Source organism: Sylvia atricapilla, chromosome 2, assembly GCF_009819655.1.
Source record: "Sylvia atricapilla isolate bSylAtr1 chromosome 2, bSylAtr1.pri, whole genome shotgun sequence".
Taxonomy (NCBI): domain Eukaryota; kingdom Metazoa; phylum Chordata; class Aves; order Passeriformes; family Sylviidae; genus Sylvia; species Sylvia atricapilla.
Genome location: NC_089141.1, coordinates 51,262,131 through 51,275,790, shown reverse-complemented (window position 1 = coordinate 51,275,790; position 13,660 = coordinate 51,262,131). Strand labels below are relative to the sequence as shown.

The following is a 13,660-nucleotide window of genomic DNA, read 5'->3' as shown; positions in this document are numbered from 1 at the left end:
ATGATGAACTGGCTCCACACCAGAAGCACAGCTTTCCTGAAGTTTTCCTTGTGTATGATTCCTAATATTACTTATTACAGGGACATAGTCCGGGACAGCTGCCCCAGGAGAACTCTGCCAAGAGCATTTATGCTCCCCCTTGCCCCATTTTTCTTGTAAAGTGTCTATTTATTACCCAGTAACCACAACACAGCCCAAACTTGACATTGCCCATAGTGCTCTCTGCAGCAAAAGTATCTCTGATCAAAGTTGGAAAATTTGTCCTTATTCATCAATACATTTGCTTCCTTTCACACATGCAGTGGTATATAAAAAAACTCTTTTAATTTAATCAAGGCAAAAGCTCAGTCTCAAAGAGTTTTCAGGGGATTAATGATTGCACAAACTAAAGTCTCAACTATTTTTCATAGCTAAATATTTCCCATAATATGCCCTTCAAACATCAATTACACATACGCATGTATTGGGTTTGGGTGGCAGCATTTTGGCAGCAGAGAGGAGCTACAGGGGTTGCATCAGCCAGAACCTCCCATGTTTGACAGAGCCAATGCCAGCCAGCTCCAAGACAAACCCACCCAACTGTGTCCCCATCCATGCCCTTCTCTCTCCCCTTCTCTGATCTGTAATGCCAGAGGCGCCACCACCATGGCTGAGTCCAGGAAGAGAGGGTGGGAGAAAAGTGTTTTAAGATTTGGGTTTATGTTTCATTACTCTACTCTGATTTGGTTGGTAATAAATCCATTGCCTCAAGTCAAGTCTGTTTTGCCTGTGACAGTAAGTGGTGAGTAATCTTTGTCTGTGCTTGACACATGAGCCTTTCATTCAGTTTTCTCTCCCCTAGCCAGCTGAGGAGGGGAGTGACAGAGAGGCTTTGGTGGCACCTGATATCCACCCAGCATCAATCACCACAATGCTGCATTTCATTATGTACTCAGGAAAAACACCTTTACACCTTCTCAGGGTGCTACATCATCTCCTTGAATATGACAAGAGGACAATTTCAACAATGCTGTAATTTGACTGAACATTTCTGCAAAGCTATTACCAACTCCAAATATATTTAATACATGGACTTGTTTAGCTATCTGAAAGTGCTCTTTCTGAAAAAGCTTATTGTACATTTTCCATCCTTGGTTTTGTGATACAGAAAACATACCCACTCAAATCTTTTTGACTAAAATTATTTAATGAATAACCGATTATTAACAACAACTTGGATCCAGCACACCTAACTGCACTCGCCGCAAGTAAATTCAGATTTTCAGCCACTCTATTTCAATACCATTTTCAGTTCTGACACCCAGTCTGGGTCATCTTCCTCAAAGTCCCTAAAAAAAGATTTCAAAAAATGTTATTTTAAAAAGCAAAATACAACTTTATAAATCTTTAATTGCTTTTGTCCCCAAAAGAAATTGCTCTGTAATTAGGATAAATTATGTTAAATATATCAGCACAAGACACTTACTTCCTACCCCACTGCGATTAAAAAAACCAATAAACGTTCTCTATGAAATTTACAAAAGCAAGTTTCATCAAAAGCAAAGACAAATCAATATATTAAGAGACTGCAAATGTGTCGATAATTGACAGCCTGCAGCTGAACTTCAGCAATACAGGCCTACGTAGTCATCCCTAGATGCCACAAAAATAAACTCAAACCGAGATTTTGAGAATCTGAGAACCACCCCCAAAACATACACACATCCAAAAATCAATTTTGTTCATACTTTGTAAGATATCAAATGCTACTAAATTTCAGTTTCATTATGTAAGAGAGGGATGGATTTACATACTGAGAAAAATACTATTTTTTCATCAGGGGAATGTTGTTACGGAAAAATTGCTTTGAGGAACCAAAGAAAACATAAATGCATGGACATCATTTGGACATACGTGTCATCTTCATCAGATCTAGGTTCAAGTCTCTCAGAATCTATGACAACAGTTTCATGTTCACCATCTACTTCATCAGATGCTTCATTTTCACCAGAAAGCGGACCTCTTAATATGTTTTCAGAAGCTTTGAAAAGATAAAAATTAGAGATTTTATATACATCAAAATATTTGAATTTTTAAAGTAAAACTACTAGGAGTTTAAATAGTCTTTCTAATTCATCCCCAGTATTCCAGGATAAGTTGTTACCTATTTTAGGTGGGAAGATAAACCAGTAAGGCAACTGAAGCACAGAACAAGTACTGGTGACTGTGGCTGTGAACATCTGTAGAGTACAGCTGTCTTCAGCTATGCTATCTGACCATCCTTCCCCCAAACCAGGGAACCACTAGTTAGTGAGGGGGGAATTTACCTGATGGGGCTACAGTGCATTTCCTGCATCTCCCTAACACACACACCCCACACAGCTCTGTGGGAGGAAGAACATAGCAAGCGTCTGTGTTTTGTCACAACCTCATTCAGCTGTTGAGCTGCAAGTGAAGAGCTGTCATCAAGATGTACAACCACTCATGAATTTCAAACTTGGCTTTTTTAAGTCCACTTTCATTTGGTAAACTTAACCCAAACATGTAGCCTGTTGTGATATGAACTCAAGTGAATGATCTGTATACACAGGAGCTTTGTATGAAAAAAATAAAATAGAAAAATATTTTATTAATAAACTTGTTTGCAAAAAATGTTTTCCCAGATAACAGGGATTTACCTGGTTTATAAATTGTGTATGTTTTAAATGCTAAGCTGACATCTGCATTGCTGAGCATGTCCATCAGGGCCTGAGGGGGTTCCTTGTTCCACTGCTTTCGTGGCCTATTTTCAGTGTAGTTTATAACACCACCATCTGCATATAAAATCATTCATAAATGCTATTTATATAAAATTGCATTAGCAGTGTGGATCACATTCAACATCACATTCAAGAGACAAATGAGAAACAGGAAGAAAAGAGTCCAAGATAACTCCATCTGTTTGCAGCACTGTCCTCTCAACAACCTGAGGAAACAGTGGAACCTCCTTGTGGCCAGGGAGCCTGCAGGAACTGGCTGCAGGATGTGAGGAGGCAGACTCTCTGCAAACTTATGTGATGGCTCTGCAAGTCTCACAAAATGAAGCTGAGGCTGTTTCTGTGCTTTTTAATAGCAGAACACCTAAATACATGCATTCCTCTGTCTACCTCCCTTGCCCTGTGCATAAGTATCATGTAAGATTCCTACTACAGCTTGGGAATTTTCTGACTACTCGTATCTTGATTATTTATTTCCACAGCATTTAACTAGAACACAGATTCAGAATCACATTAAATAATTTTAACAATTGCATCAGTGTGGGGCATTTTAAAATTGAAACCTTTCTCAGAAGAAACCTCACAATAAGTGTTTTAATCAAAAGCTTTCAATTAAAAGAAAGAAAAGTCTCTGCCTCACATCTGAGGTACATCACTGATAATCCTTGTCACTGGCCTTAACCTGTATGTTAAATCACAACAGAAGTAGAGATGTAGATGTTTTATGCTTCCAGTAGTATGCTGTACTTGCAAGACAGGTGGTTGCATTCTGCTCCAAATGAATTCCTCACTGCTACCTCCACAAATGGTGTATTAAAAGGAGGATTGTAGGAAAATTTCTTAGTGATGCTTACAATTTTAGGGTTGCTAATGTTATCTGTCAATTTCATCACTCTTTGCAATCCTCCTGTCACACAAAAATACAAAGAAATTCTCTTCAGCACAGTGAACTTTTTGAGTGTTCAATAAGGAAATATTTTTAAATTATTTTAACGTAATTTTAAACATGCCATGTAAAGTTTTGTCTTTTAAAAAATCTGTAAAGAATCACTTACATTACTTGAATTAAAAGCACATTTACTTAAATCTTACTTTCAGTCTCTTCAGGTGTCAAACTGGAAGAAAGCAAGGACGCATTTTCCAGGACATCCAGCACAGTATTGGATATCCTCTTTTCCCATTGCCTCCTGTGAGCATGTGACAGATCAGTACTTCCTGGGAGGACAGCAGAAGCTGATATTGTAATCCTATCAAAAAAACCCCATGATAACCAGCATCTAACTTGATTCCATGTCCAGACTGCTCTGTCCAGGCCGAGTAGTACTAAGAATCACTTAACTAGCAGTGATGTTTGATTCTATGGGTGCAAATCTGAACCAGAAAGTGTTCCACATACATTTACTCTATTCTAAATGTTTTCAAACAGTCATTTTTTTATTACTTTGAGAAAAGAATTTTTTTCCCAATCTCAGATGAGCAGTACAGATCAATGTACTTGCAGAAGTAACTGATAGTGGCACAGTTTTCTTGAGTTACCTGAGAGCCACCTACTTAAATGGCTGTATCACTGACATGATACCAGTACACAGAAGGAAGTGCATCAGCCTTAAAACTGTAAAACTCACCTTCTTGATAAGATGTCCTTTGTTCCCTTGTGCCTTCACTCAAACCCTCAGCATTTTTCCTTTCTAAGTGGCTATGCTTGCTACTTTCATCTTCCCTTTGCTTTTTTAAAAGAGTAAAGACTGTATTAATTATTATCCTTGTTGTCAAGAAAGACAAAGCAGTCATACTAACATGGCATTAATTATTTCAGTTTTGCTATAAAATACCTGGCCTAAAGATTGAAAGAAGTGAAAACTAAACCACTAACATTGTGAAGCCAACTGCAATTGCACACTACCTATTACTGCACTGCATTTCACACTGTGTGCCCATGACAGACAACCTCAGTTTCTGAAGCTAAGCACAAATGTAGTTATTTGATGCAATTTGTTATTTGGAGTTTTTTTTACATTTAAGAACACAAGCAATACAAATTATTCACATTCCCATTAAAAACAAGATGCACCAAAATATTAAACTTCTCAGATTGACAGGTCTATGAAAAGAAAAAACAAGATAAGCCCCAGGGCAACATGATTTTTAAAAATACACTGAATATGGCTGAGTCAGGCTATGGTAATGTACCCACAGGGGACATCTTGGCCACTTGTGTGTGACATAATTCTTCTCTCCTGAAATCTCATATGGGCCCTAAAACCTGTCCAGATTAGACTGTTCCCACAGAAGCCAGTTCTAAATCCATCCCAAAAACCAAGAAAATGGACAATCTTTTGCATTATCAAAAAAAAATTAAAAAGACAAGAGAAGTTTTTTTTGTTTGGGTTTTATTTTGACAGGGTTGTAAGAAAACCCACTGTGGAACTAAACTAAACCTGTGAAGAATCAAAAAGTGTGCACAGGAAAACTGCAATTTGAACACTAATAGGATGATTTATAGTTTAGCATAGGAATAATTTTCTGTAATACAGAATATTCTAAATTACTAAAATACAAACCTTATATTTATACTTGAATACTTACTCTATTTTTGGTCTTATTGTTTGAACTTCCACCAGCCATGACACTACCTGACACATTAACAAACAGATCCAGGAGTTAACACCTTTAGCAAACATTTGTAAACTGGTATTCCAGAGGTATGACAGCAGTGCCACTGAAGCAAGCAATGACAATTATGTGACAGCTTCTTTACACTTCTTACAATAGAGCTCATTCTCAACAGTCCTGCTACTATTCCATCCCAAATGGGCACTTATTGTGGTGTAGCTAAATGTATGCAGAAGAAAATAGTCCAACATTCTCTCTCTAAAAATTAAATAATGAACATAACTTGCTTCACCATATTCTGGGAAAGAAAGAACTGTCATATTTAAAAGACAAGCCACTGTTAAAAGTTTTGCTGATTCTAAAATTGGTAAGTTTATGTCTAGCACAAGTCTTAAGACTTCCGTATCTTGAAGCTTTGCACTTTGGAATATAACTTACACTCTTCAAGCCTTTTTCCATGTAAGTTCAATAATACTAGGTTTTGAAACAATTAAAAGTAGATTTGGACATATAATGCTTACGATTCATACCTGTATTCAAGATCTTATATTTCCTACTCATTTTGTCATTCTTTACATCAACAAAAATGTTACTGACTTACCCTTTAGTCTTGCTGCATTGCCTTCAGGTTTCTTGGTTTCCTTTAATACCTGCTCAAACTCATTTGCCATCTGAAATGTGCATGAAGAGATGGAAGTATAATTTTAAACTTCTTCAAATTATTGCATATACTATTTGTTAAAAATAGACTTACTATACAAGTGCACTGTTCCAGCTAACAATATCTAAATTCATGAGCATCAGGTCAATATCCAACTTCAATTTTCAAAAGAAATGCTTTTAAATAAAACTCGAGTGTTCTGGGAAGTCGACAACTGTATGGCCTTTAGAGTAAGACCTACACCACACTACATTTTACAGGTATACACTAAAAAATTACAAATGAAAAGGATTTAGTATTTAAAGTGTAAATAGCATTGCTTAGATCTAGAGACAAAGAATATACCATACCTCAGAAGGCAAACAATTTTTCACAAGTTTGGTTAAGCAACCTCTTGCAAGAATAGTACTGGCTGATGGACGGTTCTGGGGATTTCTCTTAAACATCTGTTTTATTAAGTAATGAAGCTCATATGAATAGTGAGATGGAAGTGGATCATAGGACCCTTTGCATATCTTAAGGATGAGATGTTTCCAGCTCTTGGCTTGAAACTGCATTAAAAATAAACTAATATTAAAGACAGAGTTGAAGCATAAGGTAAAAAGTAGCTGATGTAATTTAAGATAACTCCTACGAGTGAAAAGCAGATAGGAATTACTCCTATAAATTTATGATTGCTCAAATTTAATTTTTATAGAAATCAAATCCATCAATCCACATACTTGAGATCAGACTCAAATTGCAAAAGTAACAACAGTAAGCTAGGAAATATGCAGACATTGATTTAAAAAATCATCAAAAGTAACCTGTAAAAGCACGAACATCCTCTTGCAAACCTCATGTCTGAGAACTTCTAGCTCCCATGCAGGAAGTTTCTTTGGCTTACACCCCACTGGCTTGTCTGCAAGGTGCCAAGCACCTGAGGAGCATCATCTTTTTGTATCACCTCTGATAGATGATGTAAGAACATATGTGGCCACCACATCAAACAAGAAAAATAACTTTTCAACACTGATAATAAGGGAAAAATACTCCCCCTACTTGGAATACCAGCTCTGAGCTCTGCCTCAATAGCTGTGACACCGCCAAAGACTTGCCACAGACCTACTTAGGCTAACACACTCCTGTGCACAGGCTCCCTTATCACTCAGTCACATCAGTATAAGCTTCTACACTCTTGCACAGCTAGCACTTGCAGCTGTGGAGAACCTTTCATTGATACACAGGATGTGAACAATGCTCACAGGCTTATGTGTCATTCCCTGGCCTGTCCTTTGCAGGGTCAGGAGCTGGGACTTGGATGATCCTTGTGGGTCCTTTCCAACTCAGAATATTCTGTGGTTCTCTGATTTCAAGATACAGTACTACCTCAATGAAAGGAAACTGCTGCTTATAAAAAACTAAGACAAAATTATATTCAATTAGCATCTCATGTCCCTGCAAAACAAACATGTCCTGATAAGGCTCTCATTTTACCTTTGTGTCTGTATAGAGAAGCCAGAGGATGTTGACACATAAGAAACATACAACAACTGTAAAAGACAGTGTTGTCCCAGAAACGACAGAAAGACAGAATCATTCATCAAGGTCCCCACTGTTTCAATAGGAGAATGGTGCTTGGACAGTGACTTGTTTGATTTGAAGGATAAGCAAAGGTGTATCAGTGATGTGGGCTACAAAAGGGCTTTTTGCTTACTACATTTTGCTCTACTGGCGCGCAATTTATTTCCATTAGCAAAGATTTTGAGTGTCTTGGTCACCCTGTGCTGGGAATATCTTGATCCTGTGAAACACAATGCTCTTGCAACTGCAGATATCTGGAATCAGCCTGGGAGATGCTAGACTGAATATACCCAGATCACCTCACTGATACTGAGCAAAATTAACCAATTAAAACCCAATTGTTTTCTAACAACAGTCTTTCACAGAGGGGTCCAGCAGGCCCCAAGAACTGCTGAAACAGAAGCATATAGTGGAAGAGGCATGGGAAGGGTGGAGCAATACTCCCCTCTTTTGGAAGCAGCAGCAAGCACTTCAGTCAACTCTATAGTACAGCTAACTGCTAATCAAGTTTCAAGGAATTCCAGAACTTTTCTGATAGCCATGAAGCTGTACTTACCGGGTGTTTTAGAGTGCACAGCTCATACAGAATACACCCCAAAGACCATATATCACTGTAGATAGAGAGATGAAAAATTTTGAGCCAGAAAGTACAATTTAATATCCTATTTAAAAGGATGAGATACAATCTGTGTACATAACTGAGTTGAATAAGCTAAAAATAAATGTAAGTAAGCACAGAAGACAACACAATTATGTGTTTAACCTCTCCTGTGGAAATGTTCTTGCTTATTTTATCCTACCCTGCTGTGAAAAAAGATGACTGTCATACAGTTGTAGCTGGCTTTTTTACTTTTAGGATGTCTCTTAAGTAATTTGCCCCAACAATATTTATTGCTTGCACTTAAAAGTCTTTATATTCTATGGCCCTTAAGATCAAATGGCAGCCACAAAACCCTAATTCTGAGAGCTGGAATTCTGGCCCTACTAAAAATAATTCTCCTACTGAAAAAAAACCTCCATAATTTTCCACCAAAAGTGTGTACTGCCATTTGCACAAGAAGCAACTGAAGACTTTCTTGCAAGAAGAGCAGGAAACAACTTGAACTGTAGAAGGTTTCTTACCTCTCCTGGAAAATCAATCACAGTTTCTGCATAAGGACCAGAATAACTGGGCTCTATATATCTAAGTAATCCATTCTGTGCCATTATCCTCACATTATCAAGACTGGCACGAAGACCTTAAAAAACGATCCATCAACCATCAGCCAAACAACCATCCCCCCCAAAATCAGACCAGCAAAAAGACGCAAACACATACCTATGTTTGTGCACATATACACACTTAGTATGTATGTCTGTATGTGTGCATTTACTCTCCCAAACAAACAGAGGTCTGGACACTGGTTTTCAGACTTCTAGGACTACAGATACTGTGCTCTCAGCTACCTAAGTAAAGAGGAATTTATGCACTATCACCTTAAAATAAAAAGTAGTTACATCTTTGTAAATATTTTTCAGCTCAGTATCTTCTCCGAAACAGATATGGACAGCCACAAAGCCAGACTGAGACAGCAATAAAAGACCCATCCATCAGTCAGGCATTATTTGTGACCACTGAAAACACAAGTACCTTTTGTTGTTGTATGGCAGGCTCTCCCATATTTCTGGAGGTACATAATAAGGAGTTCCCACATAGGTGCAAGCGTATGACATCGGACTAATGAAACGACAAAGAAGAAATGCCAGGTGAAAACCAATGGTTTATGAACTCTGTACTGTTTGTCAATGGTAAAATAAAACTTGACATCACTGAGATAAGTTGGGATGTCCACATACTGTGCAAGAAGACGTGCAGATCCAAAATCTCCCAATTTGACTTTTCCACTTTGAGTGAGGAAGACATTCTGCATTTCAAGAGCAAAGATAAAAATACTTAAATGTTCTTCTACAAACCATTTCTGCAGTTTGGATATACAGAAAATCGAGCAATAACCACTTCTGATATTTTATCTTTGTGTTTCCTTTTACTTGCCACTCCTAATACTTCTACCAAAAAAAAAAACAAACAAAAAAAACCAAAAAAACCCAAAAAAACAAACAAACAAAAAACCACAAAACAACAAAAAACAAAACAAAACAAACAAACAAACAAAAACCACCCACCAGAAAAGCTTATGGGCCTAAAGCCCCAGCATCAGTAGCAGAGGAAGAATGAGAACTTAAAATGGCCTTAATCTGTATGCTATATTCAAACCAAGGGCCCACTTTCTTCTGAGTTTCCCTCTTTCTGACAGGGAGGAGTGAAAAAGAAAAAATTGCAATGGAAGATATTTGCAAACTGCATAATCCATACACTTTTTTAATAGTTCTGTAATTCTTTTAAATTATATGTAGTCTGTCATAAGCAATTGCTGCTATTGGCAGTGTGGATATGAAGGATATAGCTATACTTAGATGATGTTTACACCCACAGTGCTACATCATCTCATGCACTCAACAATTTCATTTACAAGATATTCTTAGGCTAAATAAAAACCACAGAACTTAGTCACAGGAAATTATGAAAGAGAGGGTTTAACTTCTGCATGCAGGAGTTTATTAATGGCAACAAAACTTGCTCTGTTCACCTTGGATTTTATATCCCTGTGCAGCACACGTTTATCATGAATGTACTTCACAGCCAGGCACATCTGCACAAACCAGTGAAGGATCTGAAAGAGAGTAGCCAGAGTTATAAAAGCTCAGTGCTCAATAGAATGAATACTTTACTAATAGATTTTTTTTAAAAAATAGGAGAACGAAAGCATTCAGAACATTTGGGAGTTAAAACTCCAGCATAACAGCCTCCAACCAGCATGAAAGACTGAGTTCTTCAAGACAGATTATATTTTAGCATGGCAGAAGGAATGTTTATTACCTGTGCCCAATAAGCCCTAATAATACATATCAATAATGAAGCTGGGGAATTGCTACCTGGCACTTTAGCAGATGGCCATTTTATAAACAAGTTAACTAAAGTTACACAGTAAATTAGGAAATAGAAAAAAGCCTCAAACCACCAAGTAACAAACAAAACCGAAACTCACGTGGAAATAACACACTGTTTCTAAAAGGAAATGCATTCCTTTCTAAGTAAAAAAGAAAGCTCTTGAAGGTGCACAGAAAATCTAAATATTCAATGAGCTCAGGTTTCTGGTCCTTTCATTTTAACAAAGGCTCCTAACTGCAGCAGGAAGTAGCTTCTATTCACTACAATGTCCACTTGAACCTTCTCCTAAGTAGTTTTATAGCTTCTCTGGTAAAAGGAGTTAGCGCATACTGAATGGCTTAAACATTTAATTGCTACATTAAAAAGCAGACATTTATGCTCGTGGTTAGCATTATTTATCTTACCAGAGTGGTTTGTTCACTTTTCATTTGCAGTACTCTTGCTATGCTTTAAATTTTGCCTGAAGGTTGTGCAAAATTCCTACTCAACTGCATACAAACCTGACTGGTTTTCACACTACCTGAACAATTATCAGATACAAATAGCAATTTCTTTTTTTATTCCTTCCAGTCCAATTCTTGTCTTGATCTGCTGGAAACTATAACAGAAGTAATGCTCCAATTCTATCTATAAGTTACTCTGTTTCATCAAGATGTATGGGTATCTCTAATTTGCTTTACATGGAAAAGGGTTCCCAGGCCCCTTGGTTCAAAACAATGTCTTTTCTTACCGTGTCTTCTGGGAACAAATTTCCTCCTTGATGTTTAATCTTTTGCATTAGATCTCCACCGTCACAATACTCCATCACTATATACAGATGTCCATCAGCTACATTTTTGGTAATTTAAGAATAATTAGTATTTTCATTAGCAGGATATGTACTGATTTCTTACTATATGTAGTACTTTTTACTAGAAAGCTCCAACTACATGCTATGTGTTATCTTACAATAAACATGTATTTTGTTTACTTCCTTTTCTGTTTATAGTATGTGTTATAATCTCAGTCCCTGAGGAGTATGCACCCACAAACAAATGAAGGAATTTAAATTTTTATACTTACCTTCAAAAGATTCTTTATAGGCAACAATATTTGGATGTTTCATTTTAGCCAAAAGAACAGCTTCCTTCCTAGAATTTTCTACACCAGATGAAGACTAAAAATATAAACATATTTACTATAAATTTCACACTAACAAATTTTCACATACACACATGAAGTGTCTCACTTTCCAAAGAAAAATATTTTTAAGAATTGTTCCTCAGTTATTTTAGGTAATTTAGAAACTTTAAAAGCCCCATCTTTTTAATCTATGGTTTATTACTAGCAGATTTCTTTGGGTTTTTAAGTCATTTAGCATTTTGCTGGGATTTTTTGTTAAGACAATCTTTTCCTATTTCAATTAATGACTTTTTCTATTTTCAAAGTGCAGAACTACGTAACAAAGCAGCACACAGTGACTTGGAAACAGCTGGTAGTCTGCACGAACTCAATATAAAGCCAAGTGCCCTGGTCTTAGCTGAGCTTTGGCCGCAGAAAGCCAGTGCCTCCCATTTTGTGACTTACAGCTTAGCTGAGTGCAGAGAATGTAACCCAAATAGCTGTTTAACTGCAGTAATATGACACTAATTTCCTCATTGGACATTGAAGATGAAATTTGCATTTGAGTGAAATCAACAGCAATCGAGCCAAGGACATTAGGGGAACAGGGATTTCATTCTAAGCATCTGCATACCTGCTACACTTCCCAAAATCTAACCATGTACACACCACTTAGTACCAACATCAGCTCAAGATGTAGTTATATGGTAACCATACCACACACCTGTCTAACAGACAAAAATCTCAGCAAAAGTGTTCAGCGTTTCAAAAACAAACCCAGAATCATGATTTTTTAATTTTATTTTTTTTAAGTTGTGGGTGAGGTGATGCTTGTGTCACACTTACCATTGGAAGCCTTATTTCCTTCATTACATACTTCTGGTCACTGATTCTACGATGAACTAGGAGAGCTCTGCCAAAGGATCCCTCTCCTAGTACTTTCAACACGTTGTATCCTTCCATTCTTTATAAATCCAGTTCAAACACTTTTCTTCACTCACAGGATTATCTTCTAAACTTTGTCATAATCTTAACACTTTAAAAAATTTTCTCTTAACATAACCTGCATGAGAAAAGACCCAAACAAAATAACAAGGGGTGATAAATGTGGGTACCTAACTGCCCAGCATTACCATGACACACTTCCCTGCACTGTTACCTTGATTTTACTGAAGGTGAGGCCTCCTGGAAGTACAACTTGAAACATTATAGTGCTATTTCTGCATTTTTTAAAATTTAAAATGCTGAATGTCTTCAAAAATCTGAGGTATAGACTTACAACTTTGAATCTTCTTTTTGTTACCTGTACTCCTGCAGGCGGTTTCACAACACTAAAGAAAACTCATAGGCGTAATAGAAACAAGCTTAAAGCTTCCAGTGACAATTCTCACCTAAAACAGCATAAGCAGGATCAAACTGGTAAAAGTTACTGTGCAAAGACTTCAAGAACTGGAAGATATTGAATACAATATTTTAGTTGCAAGGAACCTACAATGGTCACCAGGCGCAACTGCCTGACCACTCCAGGGGTGACCAAAAGTTAAATTAGCGTGACAACAGCACCATGACAATGACAGGTTTAGGGCATTGATCACCCCTCTAAGAATTCTGTTCCAATGCTCAACAACCCTCTCAGTAAAAAAAGTGCTCCCTAATGTCTAGTGTAAACCCTCCCTCACGTACATTTGGAATGTTCCCAGTCGTCCCATCACTACATTCGGACTGCATCACGGGATCACAGAATCAATGAGGCTGGAAAAAACCTGAGATCATTAAGCACAGCCCATGACCCAACGCCATGTCAACTAGACCACGGCACTGAGTGCCAATCCAGTTCAATAGCTCCAGGGATGGTGACTCGACCACCTCCCTGGGAAGCCCATGCCAAAGTCTAATCACCTCTTCTGTGAAGAAAATCTTCCTGATGTCCAACCTACAAGTCCTACGGCACAGCGTGAGGTTCCGTCCTTTCCTCCAATACTGAGCTTAGTCCTCAGC

The 13,660-nt window shown here is 37.4% G+C and overlaps 1 protein-coding gene across 1 annotated transcript; it reads right to left on the bottom strand.

Annotated features, from left to right (window-relative positions):
- Window positions 1-1,165: 1,165 nt before the first annotated feature.
- NEK3 (NIMA related kinase 3) lies at window positions 1,166-12,922 on the bottom strand. Its single transcript, XM_066313228.1, has 15 exons — window positions 12,509-12,922; window positions 11,624-11,717; window positions 11,292-11,389; window positions 10,200-10,283; window positions 9,409-9,476; window positions 9,203-9,289; window positions 8,129-8,183; window positions 6,360-6,560; window positions 5,950-6,019; window positions 5,322-5,368; window positions 4,361-4,460; window positions 3,828-3,950; window positions 2,658-2,792; window positions 1,894-2,020; window positions 1,166-1,328 (listed from the first exon to the last, which is right to left on the bottom strand). The coding sequence occupies exons 1-15, from the start codon at window positions 12,623-12,625 to the stop codon at window positions 1,271-1,273; spliced, it is 1,464 nt and encodes a 487-aa protein (XP_066169325.1). The 5' UTR covers window positions 12,626-12,922; the 3' UTR covers window positions 1,166-1,270.
- Window positions 12,923-13,660: the final 738 nt, after the last annotated feature.